Raw genomic sequence first — 15,170 nt, 5'->3', positions numbered from 1 at the left:
AGCATGTTGACACATTTACCGTATATGCTACATTATTGTCTGCAAATAATACTTACTTGCAGTATTTCGTATTCTGCTTGATATCATACATGCTCGCTTCCTCCGATTCAATATGACGAGGGACAGCGGGTTCGTCTAATTGAAGTGCTGTTCTCCGTAAATAAATACGCCCTGATCTAAGCATAGTATCTGGTGGACAAGTCAGTAACATCCCAGGACAAGGTAGCAGCAACTAAAAGTACGTACAACTCCAAGCTCGCCCCATTGTGAATTTCATAATCTGCGAGAGTAATGTGGTCCTTGAATGTCGTATATCTTTCTCCAAGTTAGTCACGTCATGCGTGTAAGCCACTCGACGGCGTATTGTATATACCCCTTCTTCAGAACTAGAAGACATATCACGTTAATGACGCATTTAACAGCGAACACGACCGGCAACTTACTAATCTTGTCATACGATGTGCCAATTTGACTTGCTACTAGCTTCTTGAAGTCGCCGACGGTGTCATCTTCCAAACACTTGAGGGCATTAGCATTCGAAAGTCCACAGCCGATAATTGCAATACTCGTTGCGAAACGGAACGGATGTACCTTAACTCGAATCTTCTTCCCAAGTCTAATTTCGTTAGTTCTTAGACTACTAGAATACACTCAGGAAGCACGTACCTATCGTTGCAAATAACTTCAATCATATTTGCTTGCTGTGTGTATGGCCTGAAGAGAGTCGAAGAGCAGCGGACATTCGATGAGATCATGAACCTCCCAGCGACCTTCAAACCTTACAACATTCTGTGACGGCCCCCCCAGGACGGAGAGACTCAAGCATATATATTTACTTTTATTTTCTCCATTACATTTACAATAATACTCTCATAGCGACTTCAATTAGCACACACGTAGACTCTAAATACTCTAGGCGTAAAAACACAAATACAAAAAACAAAGTCGCAAAACCAAGAGTATTAAATCAATCAGATGTGCCTTGTAAAGGAACATATACAGACAAAACAAATGCAAGCTTAGAGAACAAAATTACACAAGTTAAAAGCAGATCGTAAAGTCGCATAGAAAGGCATTCGTTCCAATGTGATTCGCACCCGAAAATATACAGCCAATGCAGGCAGGCCCTTCAGCCAACGACCGAGCACCCGGATAGTTTATAAGAAAGTAGAAAAAAGAAGCTTACTCGGCATCCTCCTCCTCGGCCAAGAGCTTCTCGGCCTCCAGAGCAGCCATGCAACCAGTGCCAGCGCTGGTGATGGCCTGACGATAGCGCTTGTCCTGAACGTCGCCAGCAGCGAACACACCGTGCACAGAGGTAGAAGCAGTGCCAGGCTTGGTGATGATGTAGCCGTCCTCGTCGGTTTCGAGCTGGCCCTTGACGATGGAAGTGGCGGGCACATGGCCGATGGCATAGAAGAGACCGTTGACGTCAAGGTCAGTGACGGTGCCGTCGATCGTGGACTTAATGACGAGCTTGTTCAGCAGACCGTTTTCGCCCTTGGCCTCGACAGGAGCCTTGTTCCACAGAACCTCGACCTTGGGGTGTGCCAGCAAACGCTTGGCCATAATGTTGGATGCCCGGAGCTTGTCCCGGCGAACGAGAACGTAGACCTTAGAGGCATACTTGGTAAGGAACATAGCCTCTTCGGCCGCAGAGTCGCCGCCGCCGACGACAACGAGAGGCTTGTTTCGGAAAATGGGGACCGCACCGTCGCAAACGGCACAGGCGGAGATGCCAGCCTGCCAGTATGTCTCTTCACCTGGGATGTGCAGACGCTTGGCAGAGGCGCCGGTGGCCATGATGACGGCATCGGCGGTATTGGGCTCCTGGTCCTCGTTGTCCTCGGTCCAGTACTTGAACGGACGCGCAGACAGGTCGATCCGCGAGATGGTCTCTGTGATGATCTCGGTACCGAATTTCTCCGACTGGGCGCGCATGTTGTCCATGAGCTCGGCGCCCAGGATGCCGTTGGGGAAACCCGGGAAGTTCTCGATCTAAAAGAGGTGTCAGGCGCTTGAAACAGTAGGTGCTAAAATAGAAATAATATACCTCCGTGGTGGTCGTCAATTGACCGCCCGCGGCGATACCATTAGCAAGCATACCTAGCGAAACATACATCAGTATTATGGTCTTCGACAAACAAAATAGTCGGGTGCTAAATCAAGAGCACACAGAACACAGCATACATACCCTCGTAGAGGACAGGCTTAATCTCAGCGCGAGCGAGGTAGATCGCCGCAGTGTGAGCAGCAGGGCCAGAGCCTATAATACCAAAGACGCGTTAATTCCGGAACACTGCGAACCGCATCTGATAACGCGAAGGCGATGGCAACAACACAGCGACAGCGACGAACATGCATGTACGGGACTACTGACCGATGATTACGACCTTTGAGTGCGTCATTCTGTTATGTGATGGAAAAGAAAAGGCCGAAGCTGGAGGAGTAGGCGAGTGAGGTGGAGGTGCCGCGTTTGGAGACTTAGAAGGGGAGGAGCCGACGGTGAAGGGGTAGGCGGCTGCAGCGGAAAGGAATATGGAGGGGACGCGGTGGCGGAAGTAGGGAGGCAACGAGCGCGACAGCGTGGCGAAGTAGGGCGGCAGGGTGAAGAAGGGAGAACGGGATGGTGTAGGAGCTGGCGCAGTGCGAAGCGGATGCTTACGCAGAGGCGCACCGCCGAAAGAGACGAGGCCGACCGTGGCCCTGTGGCGCAGTTCCGGGTAACTTATTGCCCGGCCCCTCCCGCGCCCACCGCCGCCACCGCTCGGCCAGGGCTGCCGCTGTCCTGATCTTGTGGCGATAATCTGGGCCGCCAGATTATCGCCATGGCGTTCTGCCGCCGCAAGAGCGGGCGCAGCAGCGTGCTGCGCGGCCCTGCTGCGGCGAGTCAAGCCGCGAGCCGCGCGGGGCGGTGCGGCCGGGAGAGCTGGCGGCGGCGAGGCTCATTTTCGCCGGCGGAGTGTGTTTTAGTCAGACCCGTGCCGTCTAGACTCGCTCCTGGCCGGCATACAGCGAGCGCTCTCGTGGTCTCCACCGCCCTCGGGCTTCTCCATCCGCGCCTTCCGTGGGACGCAAATCATGACTCCTGCTGGATCAAGTGGGGTCCTGTTTGGAATGCCGCTTCTGGCGGGGAGGCGCGGCTACGTAGATCCTGCGACGACGCACACATCGCGGCCTGCTCAGCTCAGCTCAGCGTGCTCAGAGTTCACAAGCCAGAGTCTTCTGCCAGTCCAGCGCGGGCTAGCCGCGACCACCACCGCTCGAGACTCCGGCCAGCGTGCTGCGCTCGGCGGCGACGTCATGCGCCACGATCTGATAACGCTATCCTCGCCGAGCGGACTCGAGTTTCGACGTCGGCGCCGACGAACGGTGGTCCCTGAATCCGTCATGTGTTGTTGGTCGTGCGACTCGGCGGACTTCTTGAGACTTCTCCCTCGGATGCTACGTCATGAGCGTCATGAGCTTGCGATGCAAGACGCCCTGGATTATAATAATACTCACGCCAGCACGCAAGATCGGCTACAGTTGCTTAGCTGATGATTTTCTGTTCGCCCATGGTTCGCGTAATCTGTTCACCCTGACTGCCGCCACTATGCGTGTCCTTGCGCTCTGCGCTCCGCGCTCCCACATAGCCATGTACGTACACAGCAACCCCGTGCACGATCGCAATCGATTACACAAGCGATCTGAAGATTTGTCATATACGGTGCTGGACCTAGTCTTTTGATCTTCTCTGTGCAATAGACATGGTAGCGCGATACAAACGCCAAGCTCGAGGTATGCGATTCAATTGTACAGTAATCAGATTCCAGCTACAAGCGACCACAGAGCGACCTATCTGCTGCTATATGATTCTAAATGCATGAGGGTTTTGGTATAAAGTGTTTCCGATCACAACTTTGCTAAATCATACTGGAATTCGAACGACTCATGACCAAATTTTACAGAGTACAGTAGAGCCACATAATCAATTACACAGGAAGGGCCATACCAAGGAGAAAGCACTGTTTCCCGTCCGATCAACACACGTTAAGCTCCTTTGGGCCTACTTAGTACTGCGGTGGGAGACCACGCTGGAATCGTAGGTGCTCTTCTTTTTGCCAAATTTTCTATTTACTACTATTGCATGGTAGTGTTGACAGTGATTTCGCGGGAAAATAGAGCATGGCTGGTGGAGTTCCCGACCGGATCGGCGCAGTGCTTCGTGTCGGATTGCGGCGCGGAGGCGGCGTGGAGGGCGCACGTTATTTGAGATCTACTGGATTGGGAAGAGGCGTGCAAGCTGCGCAGGACAGGCGGCGTACGACGCGTTCCCGCTGAAATGCTACGCCTTGAAGGCAGAGAGGGTATTCAAAAGCGACTGATTGCAATGCCCTCTTGCAGATTTGTAGTTGCTGGTGAGCTCGCGAAAGTTACGCGCTGCAGGCTGTTTAGCTGCCTGTGTGCGATAGAGAAGTATACACTCTCCAGCTGTCACGTACATGTGTCACAGTCCGCATTGTACATCTGTGCTGTTTCTTGCTCCCGACAGCCGGAGACGCGGAGAAACCGATAACAAAACAGGGCATGCATCTCCCGGCACGACAATAGCCTTGTTCGCGGGACTAAGCCGGAGACAAGGCGGCGATCATGCGAACGGACCGGCTCCATTCAAGGAAACATAAGATCATGTCTCAAAGGGTTCTTTGAACGATCCTCGAATCAAAGAAGAGTCCGTCTGAGCGTCGGACGGGCAACCGGACTCCGCAAAACACGGTTCGAATGAAACCTTGCCGACCCTGTTGACCGCACGAGGGCTCGAGGGCGACGCGCATCCGCGCTACGGATGAGCGTCGGTCCGGGGAAGTCAGACATCCTGGCGACTGCTACTGCGGAGAACCTGGGGAAGTCCGGCGCGGATCCGCGTGCAGCCAAGCAGCCGACGCAGACATGCGATGGCGCACACCCTCGTCGGCGGCAGGCTTCCGGGGCAAGAGGAGGGGAGCGAGGGAGCCGTTGCAGGCGACGAAGTTCTGGGTGAACTGCGCCGCTCGGCGCTGGGCAGCTTCGCGGCGGTCACGGATGACGACGGCACAAAGGACATTTTAATTTTTACGACGACAATGTTTTCGCTGGCGGAAGCGCTCAGGAAAGAATAGGGCGAAGCCGAAGCGGGCGCGAGGGCGACAAGAGCCAGAGAAGCAAATAAGAACAGGGGAAGAAGCTTGTGCAGGTCTCCGACACGCCGCAGCGGGCAACGGACAGAGTTCGACGACGGGACGTCACGCGAAGTGAGACGCGACGAAGCGAGGCAACTGCGAAGACCGTCCTCCTCGGCCCCCTCGGCCGGACTCGCCCACCTGTTCCAGGACCTGTGGCTGCGGCAGGGGCCGAGTGTGGCGGCCGAACAGGAGGACTACACATGCGGTCCCGGAAGCAGGCGGACCGTTCGGCGGGCAGGCTGCGTTGGATGAGCACTTTCCGCAGGCTTGGGCGAGGTGTAATCGCCCGCGCGTGAGTGGACGACAGCAGCGGCGCGCTTGCGGGGAGCCTCCGACGACAGCGACGGCGACACATGCATCCTCGCCAGGTTCTCTTCCCCAGACTCGAGGTTGCCGCAGTGCCACATAACGCTGTGCTAAAAAGCCGGGGAAACCGAGCAACAGACAGCCGTGAGCGGCTCTCCGCGTGCAGCGAGCAGTCTCCCGTCGACCGGCTTGCACTGGCAGCCCCCGTGGTGCTGCTGTTTGCGCTGCCACCGGCCTCTACATTCTCTACACCAGTACTGCCGCACTCCGGCCGCGCCGTCGGAGTAACTCCCTTGTAACTAGCTCCGCCTGCCCGTCCTTGGCTCCGAGGCCCTCGTCGCGCTGCCGCACCCCACAGCAGCGCTGCCTCCTCCGGCACGCGCCCCGCCGCCTCTGCGCGCGTTCGCGAGCGCTGTCCCCATCGCCCGGTACACGCCTCTGCCGTGCCGGGAATGCAAGAGCAGCAGCGGGTGCCTGCTGTGGCGGACCGGACGGTCCCCGGAGCGCAGTCTGCGCAGTGGGCAATGGTGGCGCCGCGACATGTGCGGCGTGCGGCGCGCAACGGTGGCGATGGGCCGCCCCGCGTCCGTCAACCTCGAGCGCGTCGGCCGCGCTTCGTTTGCGCCCCCAGACAGGCCTCTCCGGGCCCGTCCCGCGTCTCCGAGAGTTGGTCCGCGTAGACTGGTCCGCACAGAGCACTGGAGTCACGATGGTGCTGACCATTGACCGCAAAATCCTAATAAAGCGCGCGCGCACGCGGCCCTCGGCGTTTCCTCCTTATAGCAGCTTTCTCCCTCGGTCCCGCTTCCCTGCCTGCCCACATCACCGCAAGTACAAAACAGCCCTTGCCACACCCGCGCGCCCTTCTAGGCTGCTGCTGCCATGCTCCCCGCACTCCACAACCCCGCCGCTCGCCGGCGCGCCATCGCCGGCCTCAGATCTGCCGCCGCCATCCGCTTCTCCGCCTCGCAGTTGCTGTCCACCTCGGCCGCCCAGGTCCAGCTCCACCAGGCTGAGTCACAGTCCATCTCCCATGGCGAAGTCATGCCCTCCATCGCCAACGACCGTATGTACTACGCACGACGCGCCTTAGCCATAGCCGAACTAACGTACTCCGACAGCCCGTGAAACCGTCGTCGTCGTCGGCTCCGGCTGGGCAGGGTACAACATTCTGCGCCATCTGGACCCCCGTTATTACCGCTGCGTCGTCATCTCCCCGCGCTCGTACTTTGTGTTCACTCCGTTGCTTGCATCCACTGCCGTCGGCACTCTCGAGTTCCACGTCGCGACCGAGAGCGTGCGCGACAAGGGCATGGGATGGCGGAAGTTCGGCGATTTCAAGGACCAGATCCTGACTGCACTCTCGCGAACCGGCGACAAGGCTGACAAGATCACGACCAAGAAGGCGCTCGAGCTGCACCTGCCATCCATCGAGTTCGTTCAGGGAGTGGCTACTGGTGTCGATATCAAGAGCAAGGAGATCACCGTCACTCCTCGCATTGAGGGGGTTGATCCCACACAGCCGTTCAGCATCAAGTACGACAAGCTTTGTGTCGCTGTCGGCTGCTACTCGCAGACCTTCAATATCAAGGGTGTCAAGGAGCATGCCTGCTTCCTCAAGGACATCGCCGATGCTCGCAAGATTCGCAGAATCATCCTTGAACGTACGGACCTCTCTACTTGTGAATGCCTCAACTTGTACGCTAACTCTCCCCAGGGTTCGAGGCCGCCAATCTCTTCTCCGTCTCCGAAGCTGAGAAGCGTGCGCTTCTGCACTTCTGCATAGTCGGCGGCGGTCCCACTGGCATCGAGTTCTCCGCCGAACTCCATGATCTCATTCACGATGACTTGCAATACTACTACCCCGCGCTGATGCCGTACACTCAAATCACGATTTTCGACGTCGCACCCCAGATTCTGGGCTCGTTTGATCGCAGTCTGTCCTCGTACGCGGAGCGTTACTTTGGCCGCCAGAACATCGATATCCGCACCAGCGTACGAGTGCAAGAGGTGCAGCCGCGGCAGCTGTACATCAAGAACGCTGAGGGTAAGGACGAGATTGTGCCCTACGGTCTCCTTGTCTGGTCGACTGGTCTCGCGCCCAACCCGTTTGTGCAGGCGTGCCGCGATCTCGTCAAGGACAAGCGACTCAACCTCATCACCGACGAGCGCCTGAATGTGTACGAAGTCTCGCCTACCGGCGAAAAGGGCGACATTGTCCCGGACGTGTACGCGCTCGGCGATTGCGCACAGATCGAGCGTGACCGGTTACCGGCCACAGCGCAGGTCGCGTCGCAAAAAGCGCTGTACCTCGCCAAGGAGCTCAACCGCGAAGCCCGTAGAACGTACAACCTTCCTCATAACCCATTCAAGTTCAACAACCGGGGTATCATGGCCTACCTTGGCGGCTGGCGCGCTATTCTCCAGGGCAGTAACAGCGAAGTCACTGGGTATGTCATTGCTTTCTAACTTGATCAGAATATCACTAACGCAGCAATACAGACGAACAGCCTGGATCTTGTGGCGTGGTGCTTATCTATCCATGAGCGTGAGCGTGAAGAACAAGATTCTCATTCCCATTTACTGGTATGCCCTTCCGCATCTTGTAATATGTTGTCATCCCACTATTAACGCTCCATAGGTTTGCGAACTGGATGTTTGGCCGGGATATCACCCGTTTCTGAACCAATTGTTAGTTTTCGCGTCCTCAACCCAGGGTCACTTGCATTTTATCGGTTTTCGGGTTTTCCTGTCTCTCGTTTTATATATAGAAGGTGCGGTGTGTTAGTTTAGCGAAGCGGCACAAAATATTGCATGGGGAAGGATCACATGGATATGTGTTTTGATAGATTTTCAAAATTAACGCCTTCATTTACTCCGTAAAAGTTGATCGTCCTCGTGAAGAGCACAGCACATTTGTACTTGATGCCCGCGTTTGCAATAATGAGGACAATTCTGATAAAGCGCGAATCAGGACATGCGCGAAGGGTCCCAGGCTCTCCGCACTTTGCGTCTCTACGATCACCTTAACCACGTGATTCCGACAACGCCAAACTCTCAAATTTTCGTACATGAAGCACGCCCGACCAACGAATCCCGACGCACGCACGCTCCCCGGCAGCCCCGAGAGCACTCAATTGGCAGTCGTAGCCAGACAAGACACATAGCACACAATGTCGCGGCATGTATTGCTTCACCGAGCCGCCGGCGTACGAAGCGGCGCGACCACAGCAGCGTCTGTGATCGGGAAGCCGGCGCCGGCAGCGCGCGAGCTGCATAGCACATCCCCAACGCAAGCGAGCATGAACAAAGCCCGTCCGGAGAAAATGTCTGCGGCGCAGAAAGCTGCGCGGCAGGTGAAGGCGCCGAAGGTGAACATGTTTGCGCCGCCGAAAAACCCGAACTGGTCGATCTACAGCTTCGATAAGACAGTGGAGCTCGTGAACGAGCGCAATGCGCGGAAGGCTGATGCTCAGCTGAATATGAAGCCAATGGGCGCGGTTGATAAAGACGAACTTGTGCCGGCCGCAGTTATGTTTGGCGAGACCGAAAGCGCGGAAACGCGAGTTGCGTTTTACGCGCCTAAGACGGTCGACTACCTTGAGAAGCTCGGCGCGGTGTATCCGAAGCAATATTTCAACCTGTTCAGCGAAGCCGCGACCATCATACGCAAGGAGTCCACCGAACTTCACGCGTTTTTGAAGGCTGCCAAAGAGAGCACCCCTGCGACGGCGACGAGTGTACTATTGACAGGTGCAGCGGGCTCCGGTAAGAGCGTGGTGCTCCAGCAAGCGATCGCGTTTGCGCAGAAAGAGGGCTACTTTGTACTGCACTTTCCGGACGCCGAAGATTTGGTCGACGGATGGGTCGACTTCAAAGCACCTGAGGATGGTGCTGAAAGCACGCTATACGACCAGCCGATGTACCTGCGTCGTCTGATGCGACGCATCGCCGACGCGAACGGACTGCTCGAGCGGGAGCAGGTGGTGCCGACCAAAAAGGGAAAGAAGGTAGCCGAGGCGGCACCCATTACGGACGGCCCGAACTTGAATTTCAAGACGGTGACGTCGCCTCTGAGCAGCGCGAAGCTCACAAAGTCGTACGAGTTCCGGTTCGGCAGACGTGATGTGGTCACTCTCAAGGCAGGGCAGAACTCGATTGTGGATTTGATTCGTCTTGCCGCGTCGAATACGAGGAATGCGGTGCCGGGGTTCAAATATCTCATCGACGAGCTCATGGTCGAGCGCGAAGTAAAGTATGCGTCCTTGCTTTCCCACTCAGTCATCATGAATGCTAACAACAAGCAGAATCCCCATCCTCCTGTCGGTCGACAACATCAGCGCGCTGGCAGAGCAGTACTATACCGCATACCGCGACACTGAGTATCAGCGCCTGCGTTACACCGAGTTCTTCCTCCCGAAACTACTGATCGACTTCATCTCCGGGTCGCGCAAATTCCCCACCGGCATGACCCTGGCCGCTGTCTCTGGTCCGCGCAGCAGCTTGACGATGAAGCATGTCTTCGGCACCGCCGCGCCTTACGCGTACATGGACCCCGTCAAGACGAAATACGACCCCGCGCTGGTCTCCGCGTTGTCCGCCGCCCACGCTATCCCCATCGCACCCTTCTCGCTGCAGGAATCTGACGCGCTTCTGCGCTACTACCGCGCGGCGGGCGTGCTCAATGACATCCGCGCCGAGGAACAAAAATTCGTGACCGCGCGCTCGGTTGTGGAAAAGCGATTTCACGCGTTGCAAGATAGCAAATCCGTCAACTTTGCGCGGCAGCTGTTGCCAAAGATCAAGGCGGAGCACGACTTGCTTGGCCGTATCGCGAGCGATGCAGCGGCGCCGTTTGTGGTTAAGGCGCACGGCTTGAAGCTGCATTCTGCAAGCATTCTGGGCTCGGCCACCGCGCTCGCAGAAGCGTCCGTGAACTCCGCGGGTGCGACTGCTACTGCTGCTGTTTCAAGCGACGCCGCGAGCACGGTACCGGGCGCCAGTATCGCTACTGTCGGAACACCTACATCGTCCCAACGCATCGGCAAGAACGAAACCGGCACCCTTTTCGACACATTTGCCTCCTCCTCAACCTCACCAACCCCTTCAACCACTGCTGCATCCACATCCTCCTCCGCCGTGAACTTACCATCCGGTCTGTCAGAAGCCACAGTCCGCGCAGTGATCGACGAGCGCAAATCACAGTTCTGGGCGCGCTTCGTCGCGTGGAAGTGGGCTGCATCTGGTAACGGCAACCCGCGCGCCCTCATGACGAGTTGCCTGTTTCCTTTACTCTAACGAGAGACAAAACCAAATTAATAGAACACATGTATGTAAGTACTGTACATTTGGATGTATATATATCGTAAGACTCTTGAAATCTGCATTTTTTTGTATCAAAAAAATAGACTACTTCGTCCAGCTATCGCTCATCGTGATGCTATTGACCCAGCCAATATATGCAGCGTGCAAAACCCACCCATCTCCCCGATATCACGAGATGTCCTGGTTCTATGACTTCTCTACCTTATTATCAAACCGCCTCCATAATACACAAAAATCAAACTGAGTACGCCTATTTCCATATATACTCCTGTGGATATGGGTGAACAAGGAATCGTAAATTGTCACCTTTTTGTTTAAATTGTTTCTTTCTTTTGTTCTGAAATCCGTCGTGTTGAGTCCGACGACGAAAATCGCGAGGTCCATTCTGGCGCGGACGTCGACTGTAGCAAGTACTGCAATTCGATGTCCTCGACAAGGATCTGAATTATGTCCTTCTCAGAGATACTGTTCACGGCGGCCGTACGACCAGAACCAGATGATTTAATCGGTTTGCCAGAGGGGGTAATCCCCGGAGTGCCAGTGCATCCGTGCTCAAGCATTCGAGAGTAGCAAGCGGCAAAGTATTGCACCTTGAGCGAGACCCACACCGCGGTGACTGCCTCTACTGATCGATCCACAAGCTTTAGGAACTGCGGAATCTCACGCACAAGTCGCAAGTTGATTTTGATGTACGACTCTGCGGCTGTGACAGTGCGGTCGGCAGTCGGCATGCCAAGGGCGGGAGTGCGCGAACGCGAGGAGCTCGCGGTCTTGTGTTTGATGTACTCTGCGAGCTTGCGTTCGCGCTTCGCCATCAGCTTTGCGATATTGTCAAACGCCTCCAGTATCTGTTCCAGCGGCGCGAGCACTTGCAAAGCAGCTTTACCGCGGAATTTAGGTAGATCCGCCCCGTGCATGTCGCTTGAGGCTGCCTTGATTGTCCGCCATGAGCTGCTGCCGGGGACGAGAGTTACAGCAGAGTTCACAGAGGCCGTTGACGCCATTGACGCAGAGCGTGTCGGGCCGGGCTTCCGCGGCCACTCGTCCACGGAGCTCGCGAGCGACTGGAACCGATCCGCACATATCGTCATCACCTGCAACGTATCTGCAAACCCATTGAGCACCATGCGCAATTGCAAGTTTCGTCGGCGGAAGCGATCAGCGATGGCGTCGTACGTGCGATCGGGTGTCTCCGGAAGAATAAACGGCGCGGAGTCGGCTGCAGACGACGTTGCTGCAGATGTAATGGCCTTGATCCGGTCGGCTGTCGAGCGTCCGAATGTGCCGACGCCGCTGCTGGCGCTAATACCGCGTGGTCGCGAACTCCGAGCTTGCTTTTCCCGGTCGATACGCTCAGCGCAAAACTGGATCTCCGTCATCGCTTGGCCGAGTAGCAGCTTGTCCGGATGATCATCCGGCGTCACTTCCTCGAGCGACTTAAGCAGCAATGGGTACTTGAGCAGTCGTTGCACAGGCTTGATCAGCAGCGACTCAAGACTCCACGCGTTGGTGTGGCTGCGACTCGCGGCGTTGCATGACTCAAGCCAGCGTGTGACTGGCGCCTGCAACGAGGAAAGAAGCCGCTGCACTTGTGCAACAGACTGCTCATGCGAGGAACAATACGCTCGGTACGCTGTTTCCAGCTGCGGCATAGACTGTAGGAATATTTCACCAATAAACGACTCACGCTCGAGCAAAATCGACACATCAGGTTTCGCCTCGTCGATGTTCGCAACACTAGCGCCAGCACCGCTGAGGTTGTTACAGAACTGGTCAGAGAAGTCGAGAACTCCCTGGAAGTTGGCAAAGACGATCGAAACGTCGTGCTTGGACAGGAACGACTGCCGCATGGCGCTCGCTCGATAGTACTACGATATGTTAGAGCCTGCTTAGCGGACAGAATTCCAACAAGACTTACTCGGTCAATCACTTTCAAGTCCGACAGGTATGCACGCTCAGTTGTGATGAGTTCTTGAATAAGCCGGACGCGTCTTAGCAGTCGCTTCTGTTGCGAGTCCGACATTATCGCGATAGAATCCTCCGTCGACTGCGCACTCATGCGCGTGGGTGGAATGGGCCGAACCGGCTCAGGCGCCGTTGACGTCCGTATGCTGACTGGCGGCCACGTGTCGATGATCATGGAGGACCGGACAACGGTGGAGCGCGGAGTAAAGAAGACCTCGCTCACGTCATCGTCTTCGGCACTAGATGGCGGCACCGGGGTCGTGACGCCGTCACGAGGCGGAGGGTCCTGCGGGGACGGCGATGCAGTGCTTGGAACAACAGTCTCGTCGGATATTGGAGAAGCCAGCACGTCTTGAGTGGACGTCGGCGTTATGGGTGTATCAGGCGTGAGTACGCCAGTGCTGTTCGAACTGGATGCTTCTGTGTCATCAAGGTTGATGAGAACGACGGAAGGCTTTTCCGCCTGTAGGCGCTCAGACTCGCTGACACGAAGATGCAACAAAAACTGTTCGGGAAGCGGTGGCACCGCAGCGTCGGCAAGGTCGGAGTCGCCCAAAGCAAGCTTGGCGTGTAATAGCGGCGAGACGGAACGCGACATGCGCGTGGACGATGCAGAAGGGACGACGGTAAGGTTACCGGTGGATGCCTTGCGCGCGAATTGGCGTATCCGGCTAAGCGAACGTTGTGCACGCAAGCCTGTATGGTGTTTCTTGGAGCCAGCACTGCTTCCGCTGCTTTCGGCGCTGAGGGCACTGCCAGCGGTAAGCGGCCGCGACAGAGCATTCGCTGGATGGTCCGAGTCGGCGGATGACCCATTTTCACGAGATGTCGGCGTGAGATACTGAGCGCGCAAGTCCGGGCTTGACCGTGACAGGCGCGACAGGCTGCGTGAAGGCATTGCGGTGGACAGCCGGCGCAGCAGCGAGAGTGCCGGCGGGTTTTCCGTGGTAGGCAATGGGGCAGTGTATATCTCCGGATCTAGTGGATCATATGAGGCTGTGGGAGGGTCGGGGTGGCGGTGACGATGCTCATGGTGTTGGTGCTGGTGGTTCGAGTGGTGGTTGCGGTCATCGCGCGGAGTTGGTTGGTCGAGGCCTTGCTGGGAGAGCCGTGCGCCAAGCGAGTCTGTGGAGGAATTGAAGTTCACCCGAGGCGGGAATGGGAAAGCGCTATGGTTGATTGGAAATTGAGGATTATTGTTGCGCCGCTGCTGTTTTCGTGAGGCTACTCCAGCGGCGGCATGGGGAAAGTGATGGACGGAGGAAGTGGATGCGGGCGAAGACCCCGAGCCGTCCGAGATTGGGCTACTGGACGTGTCTGGTGAGTGCGCGGCAGCAGAGGAGGCGGGCGAGGGTACAGGCGACGAGGACGATGACTTGTCGGAGGCCGACTGCTGCAATTGCGAGACCAGCGAGGACTTGCGTGGGCGGTACGGGGTAGAGGTGTCGATTGCGGAACCCGAGAACGAACGCGCGGACCGGAGCGGCGGGAGCGGCGGCGTGCCTAGATCATTAGGACCCGCGGCGAGCTCAGAATCGCCGGTGGGGCCGACTGGCCGTGATCCTTCGGAGCGGAGACGGCGTGGGATCGGTGGCGTGGCGCCGGGAGCGGCGATGGAGATGGGCGAGAGGGCAGGCGGCTCGGGCCGGCGTGCGGAGGGCAACGCGGCGGAGGAACTGACGAGGCGGAGCGGCGGGCGGTTGCGCGGGGGAATGAGCGGCGGGGGTGATGCTAGGCGTGGGGAGGGAAACTCGCCACTGGCGGTGAAGCGGGTTGGTACGACGAGTGGTGGGAGGGGCGCAATGGCGGGGAGATGTGGGGGCCGTGAGGCGGAGAGAGGTATGAGGACGGGCGCATCAGCGGAGGAATGCGCGTGGCCGATAGGGCCTGCTGCGGGGACGTGGGCGTGGTGCGGGTGGTGCGCCATTGCGGGCGCCGCCAGGGAGGGACGGGGAACGAGGAATATAGGAGCGGAAGGGACGGGGAGGAAGAGAGGGCTGCACGGAGGAGCAAGAACAGCAGCGCAGATCGTGGGAGCGCGTGGCGCGTGCGGCGCTGGGGTCAGACGTGTGCATTAATTCGCAGTCAACAAACGCGCGCCCGAAATAGCATGCGCCGCACATGTACGCGTACGACACATAAGGCAGCAGCGGCCGAGACAAATCGCTAAGGCAGCAGCGATCGTGACGGAAAGGACCGCGCGACTCGTTCCGCCGCGGTCGTCTATTTAGAGGGCGCGTAGAGCGCCGCGTTGCCAGACGGTCAAAATGCGCCAGCCGCTGCAAGAGCGAGTCATACTCACAGGTGTGCGGCGGGATCACAACTCTAACCAGCAGTCGTGACCCGTACTCGATGCCTCCGTCACGATTC

The 15,170-nt window shown here is 57.2% G+C and overlaps 5 protein-coding genes across 5 annotated transcripts; 2 read left to right on the top strand and 3 right to left on the bottom strand.

Moving 5' to 3' along the window:
• Positions 1-17: 17 nt before the first annotated feature.
• V1518DRAFT_415807 (ubiquitin-related domain-containing protein) lies at positions 18-803 on the bottom strand. Its single transcript, XM_066903899.1, has 6 exons — positions 667-803; positions 592-616; positions 444-519; positions 374-386; positions 247-315; positions 18-189 (listed from the first exon to the last, which is right to left on the bottom strand). The coding sequence occupies exons 1-6, from the start codon at positions 753-755 to the stop codon at positions 177-179; spliced, it is 285 nt and encodes a 94-aa protein (XP_066759769.1). The 5' UTR covers positions 756-803; the 3' UTR covers positions 18-176.
• Positions 804-821: 18 nt separating this feature from the next.
• On the bottom strand, positions 822-2,676 carry V1518DRAFT_415802 (uncharacterized protein). The gene is made up of 4 exons (XM_066903898.1): positions 2,381-2,676; positions 2,195-2,266; positions 2,054-2,106; positions 822-1,998 (listed from the first exon to the last, which is right to left on the bottom strand). The coding sequence occupies exons 1-4, from the start codon at positions 2,406-2,408 to the stop codon at positions 1,183-1,185; spliced, it is 969 nt and encodes a 322-aa protein (XP_066759768.1). The 5' UTR covers positions 2,409-2,676; the 3' UTR covers positions 822-1,182.
• A 3,444-nt stretch (positions 2,677-6,120) lies between these two features.
• On the top strand, positions 6,121-8,377 carry V1518DRAFT_415798 (uncharacterized protein). Its single transcript, XM_066903897.1, has 5 exons — positions 6,121-6,576; positions 6,632-7,174; positions 7,228-7,960; positions 8,013-8,096; positions 8,152-8,377. Exons 1-5 carry the CDS (start codon positions 6,393-6,395, stop codon positions 8,192-8,194), a joined length of 1,587 nt encoding a protein of 528 aa, XP_066759767.1. The 5' UTR covers positions 6,121-6,392; the 3' UTR covers positions 8,195-8,377.
• A 113-nt stretch (positions 8,378-8,490) lies between these two features.
• V1518DRAFT_251483 (mitochondrial 37S ribosomal mS29 domain-containing protein) lies at positions 8,491-10,979 on the top strand. Its single transcript, XM_066901001.1, has 2 exons — positions 8,491-9,765; positions 9,818-10,979. Exons 1-2 carry the CDS (start codon positions 8,684-8,686, stop codon positions 10,806-10,808), a joined length of 2,073 nt encoding a protein of 690 aa, XP_066759766.1. The 5' UTR covers positions 8,491-8,683; the 3' UTR covers positions 10,809-10,979.
• Positions 10,834-14,727, bottom strand: V1518DRAFT_393257 (uncharacterized protein; the record flags this gene model as incomplete). Its single annotated transcript, XM_066901784.1, has 3 exons — positions 10,834-12,703; positions 12,754-14,303; positions 14,379-14,727. 3 exons carry the CDS (start codon positions 14,725-14,727, stop codon positions 11,150-11,152), a joined length of 3,453 nt encoding a protein of 1,150 aa, XP_066759765.1. The 3' UTR covers positions 10,834-11,149.
• Positions 14,728-15,170: the final 443 nt, after the last annotated feature.

This window comes from Limtongia smithiae (genome assembly GCF_038497785.1).
Source record: "Limtongia smithiae strain NRRL Y-17922 unplaced genomic scaffold V1518scaffold_5, whole genome shotgun sequence".
NCBI classification, from domain to species: Eukaryota; Fungi; Ascomycota; class Lipomycetes; order Lipomycetales; family Lipomycetaceae; genus Limtongia; species Limtongia smithiae.
This window is presented reverse-complemented; position numbering and strand designations above follow the sequence as displayed.

Excerpts from the sequence above, each read along its gene's own strand:
- V1518DRAFT_251483 (XM_066901001.1), top strand. The coding sequence starts at position 8,684 with ATGTCGCGGCATGTATTGCTTCACCGAGCCGCCGGCGTACGAAGCGGC. Across the intron at positions 9,766-9,817 it reads ATGGTCGAGCGCGAAGTAAA|AATCCCCATCCTCCTGTCGG; the intron begins GTATGCGTCCTT and ends AACAACAAGCAG.
- V1518DRAFT_415798 (XM_066903897.1), top strand. The coding sequence starts at position 6,393 with ATGCTCCCCGCACTCCACAACCCCGCCGCTCGCCGGCGCGCCATCGCC. Across the intron at positions 7,175-7,227 it reads TCGCAGAATCATCCTTGAAC|GGTTCGAGGCCGCCAATCTC; the intron begins GTACGGACCTCT and ends AACTCTCCCCAG. Across the intron at positions 7,961-8,012 it reads AGTAACAGCGAAGTCACTGG|ACGAACAGCCTGGATCTTGT; the intron begins GTATGTCATTGC and ends GCAGCAATACAG.
- V1518DRAFT_415807 (XM_066903899.1), bottom strand. The coding sequence starts at position 755 with ATGATCTCATCGAATGTCCGCTGCTCTTCGACTCTCTTCAGGCCATAC. Across the intron at positions 617-666 it reads GAAGTTATTTGCAACGATAG|ACTTGGGAAGAAGATTCGAG; the intron begins GTACGTGCTTCC and ends TAACGAAATTAG. Across the intron at positions 520-591 it reads GGAAGAAGATTCGAGTTAAG|TGTTTGGAAGATGACACCGT; the intron begins GTACATCCGTTC and ends AATGCCCTCAAG.
- V1518DRAFT_415802 (XM_066903898.1), bottom strand. The coding sequence starts at position 2,408 with ATGACGCACTCAAAGGTCGTAATCATCG. Across the intron at positions 2,107-2,194 it reads TAAGCCTGTCCTCTACGAGG|GTATGCTTGCTAATGGTATC; the intron begins GTATGTATGCTG and ends ATGTTTCGCTAG. Across the intron at positions 1,999-2,053 it reads AATTGACGACCACCACGGAG|ATCGAGAACTTCCCGGGTTT; the intron begins GTATATTATTTC and ends CACCTCTTTTAG.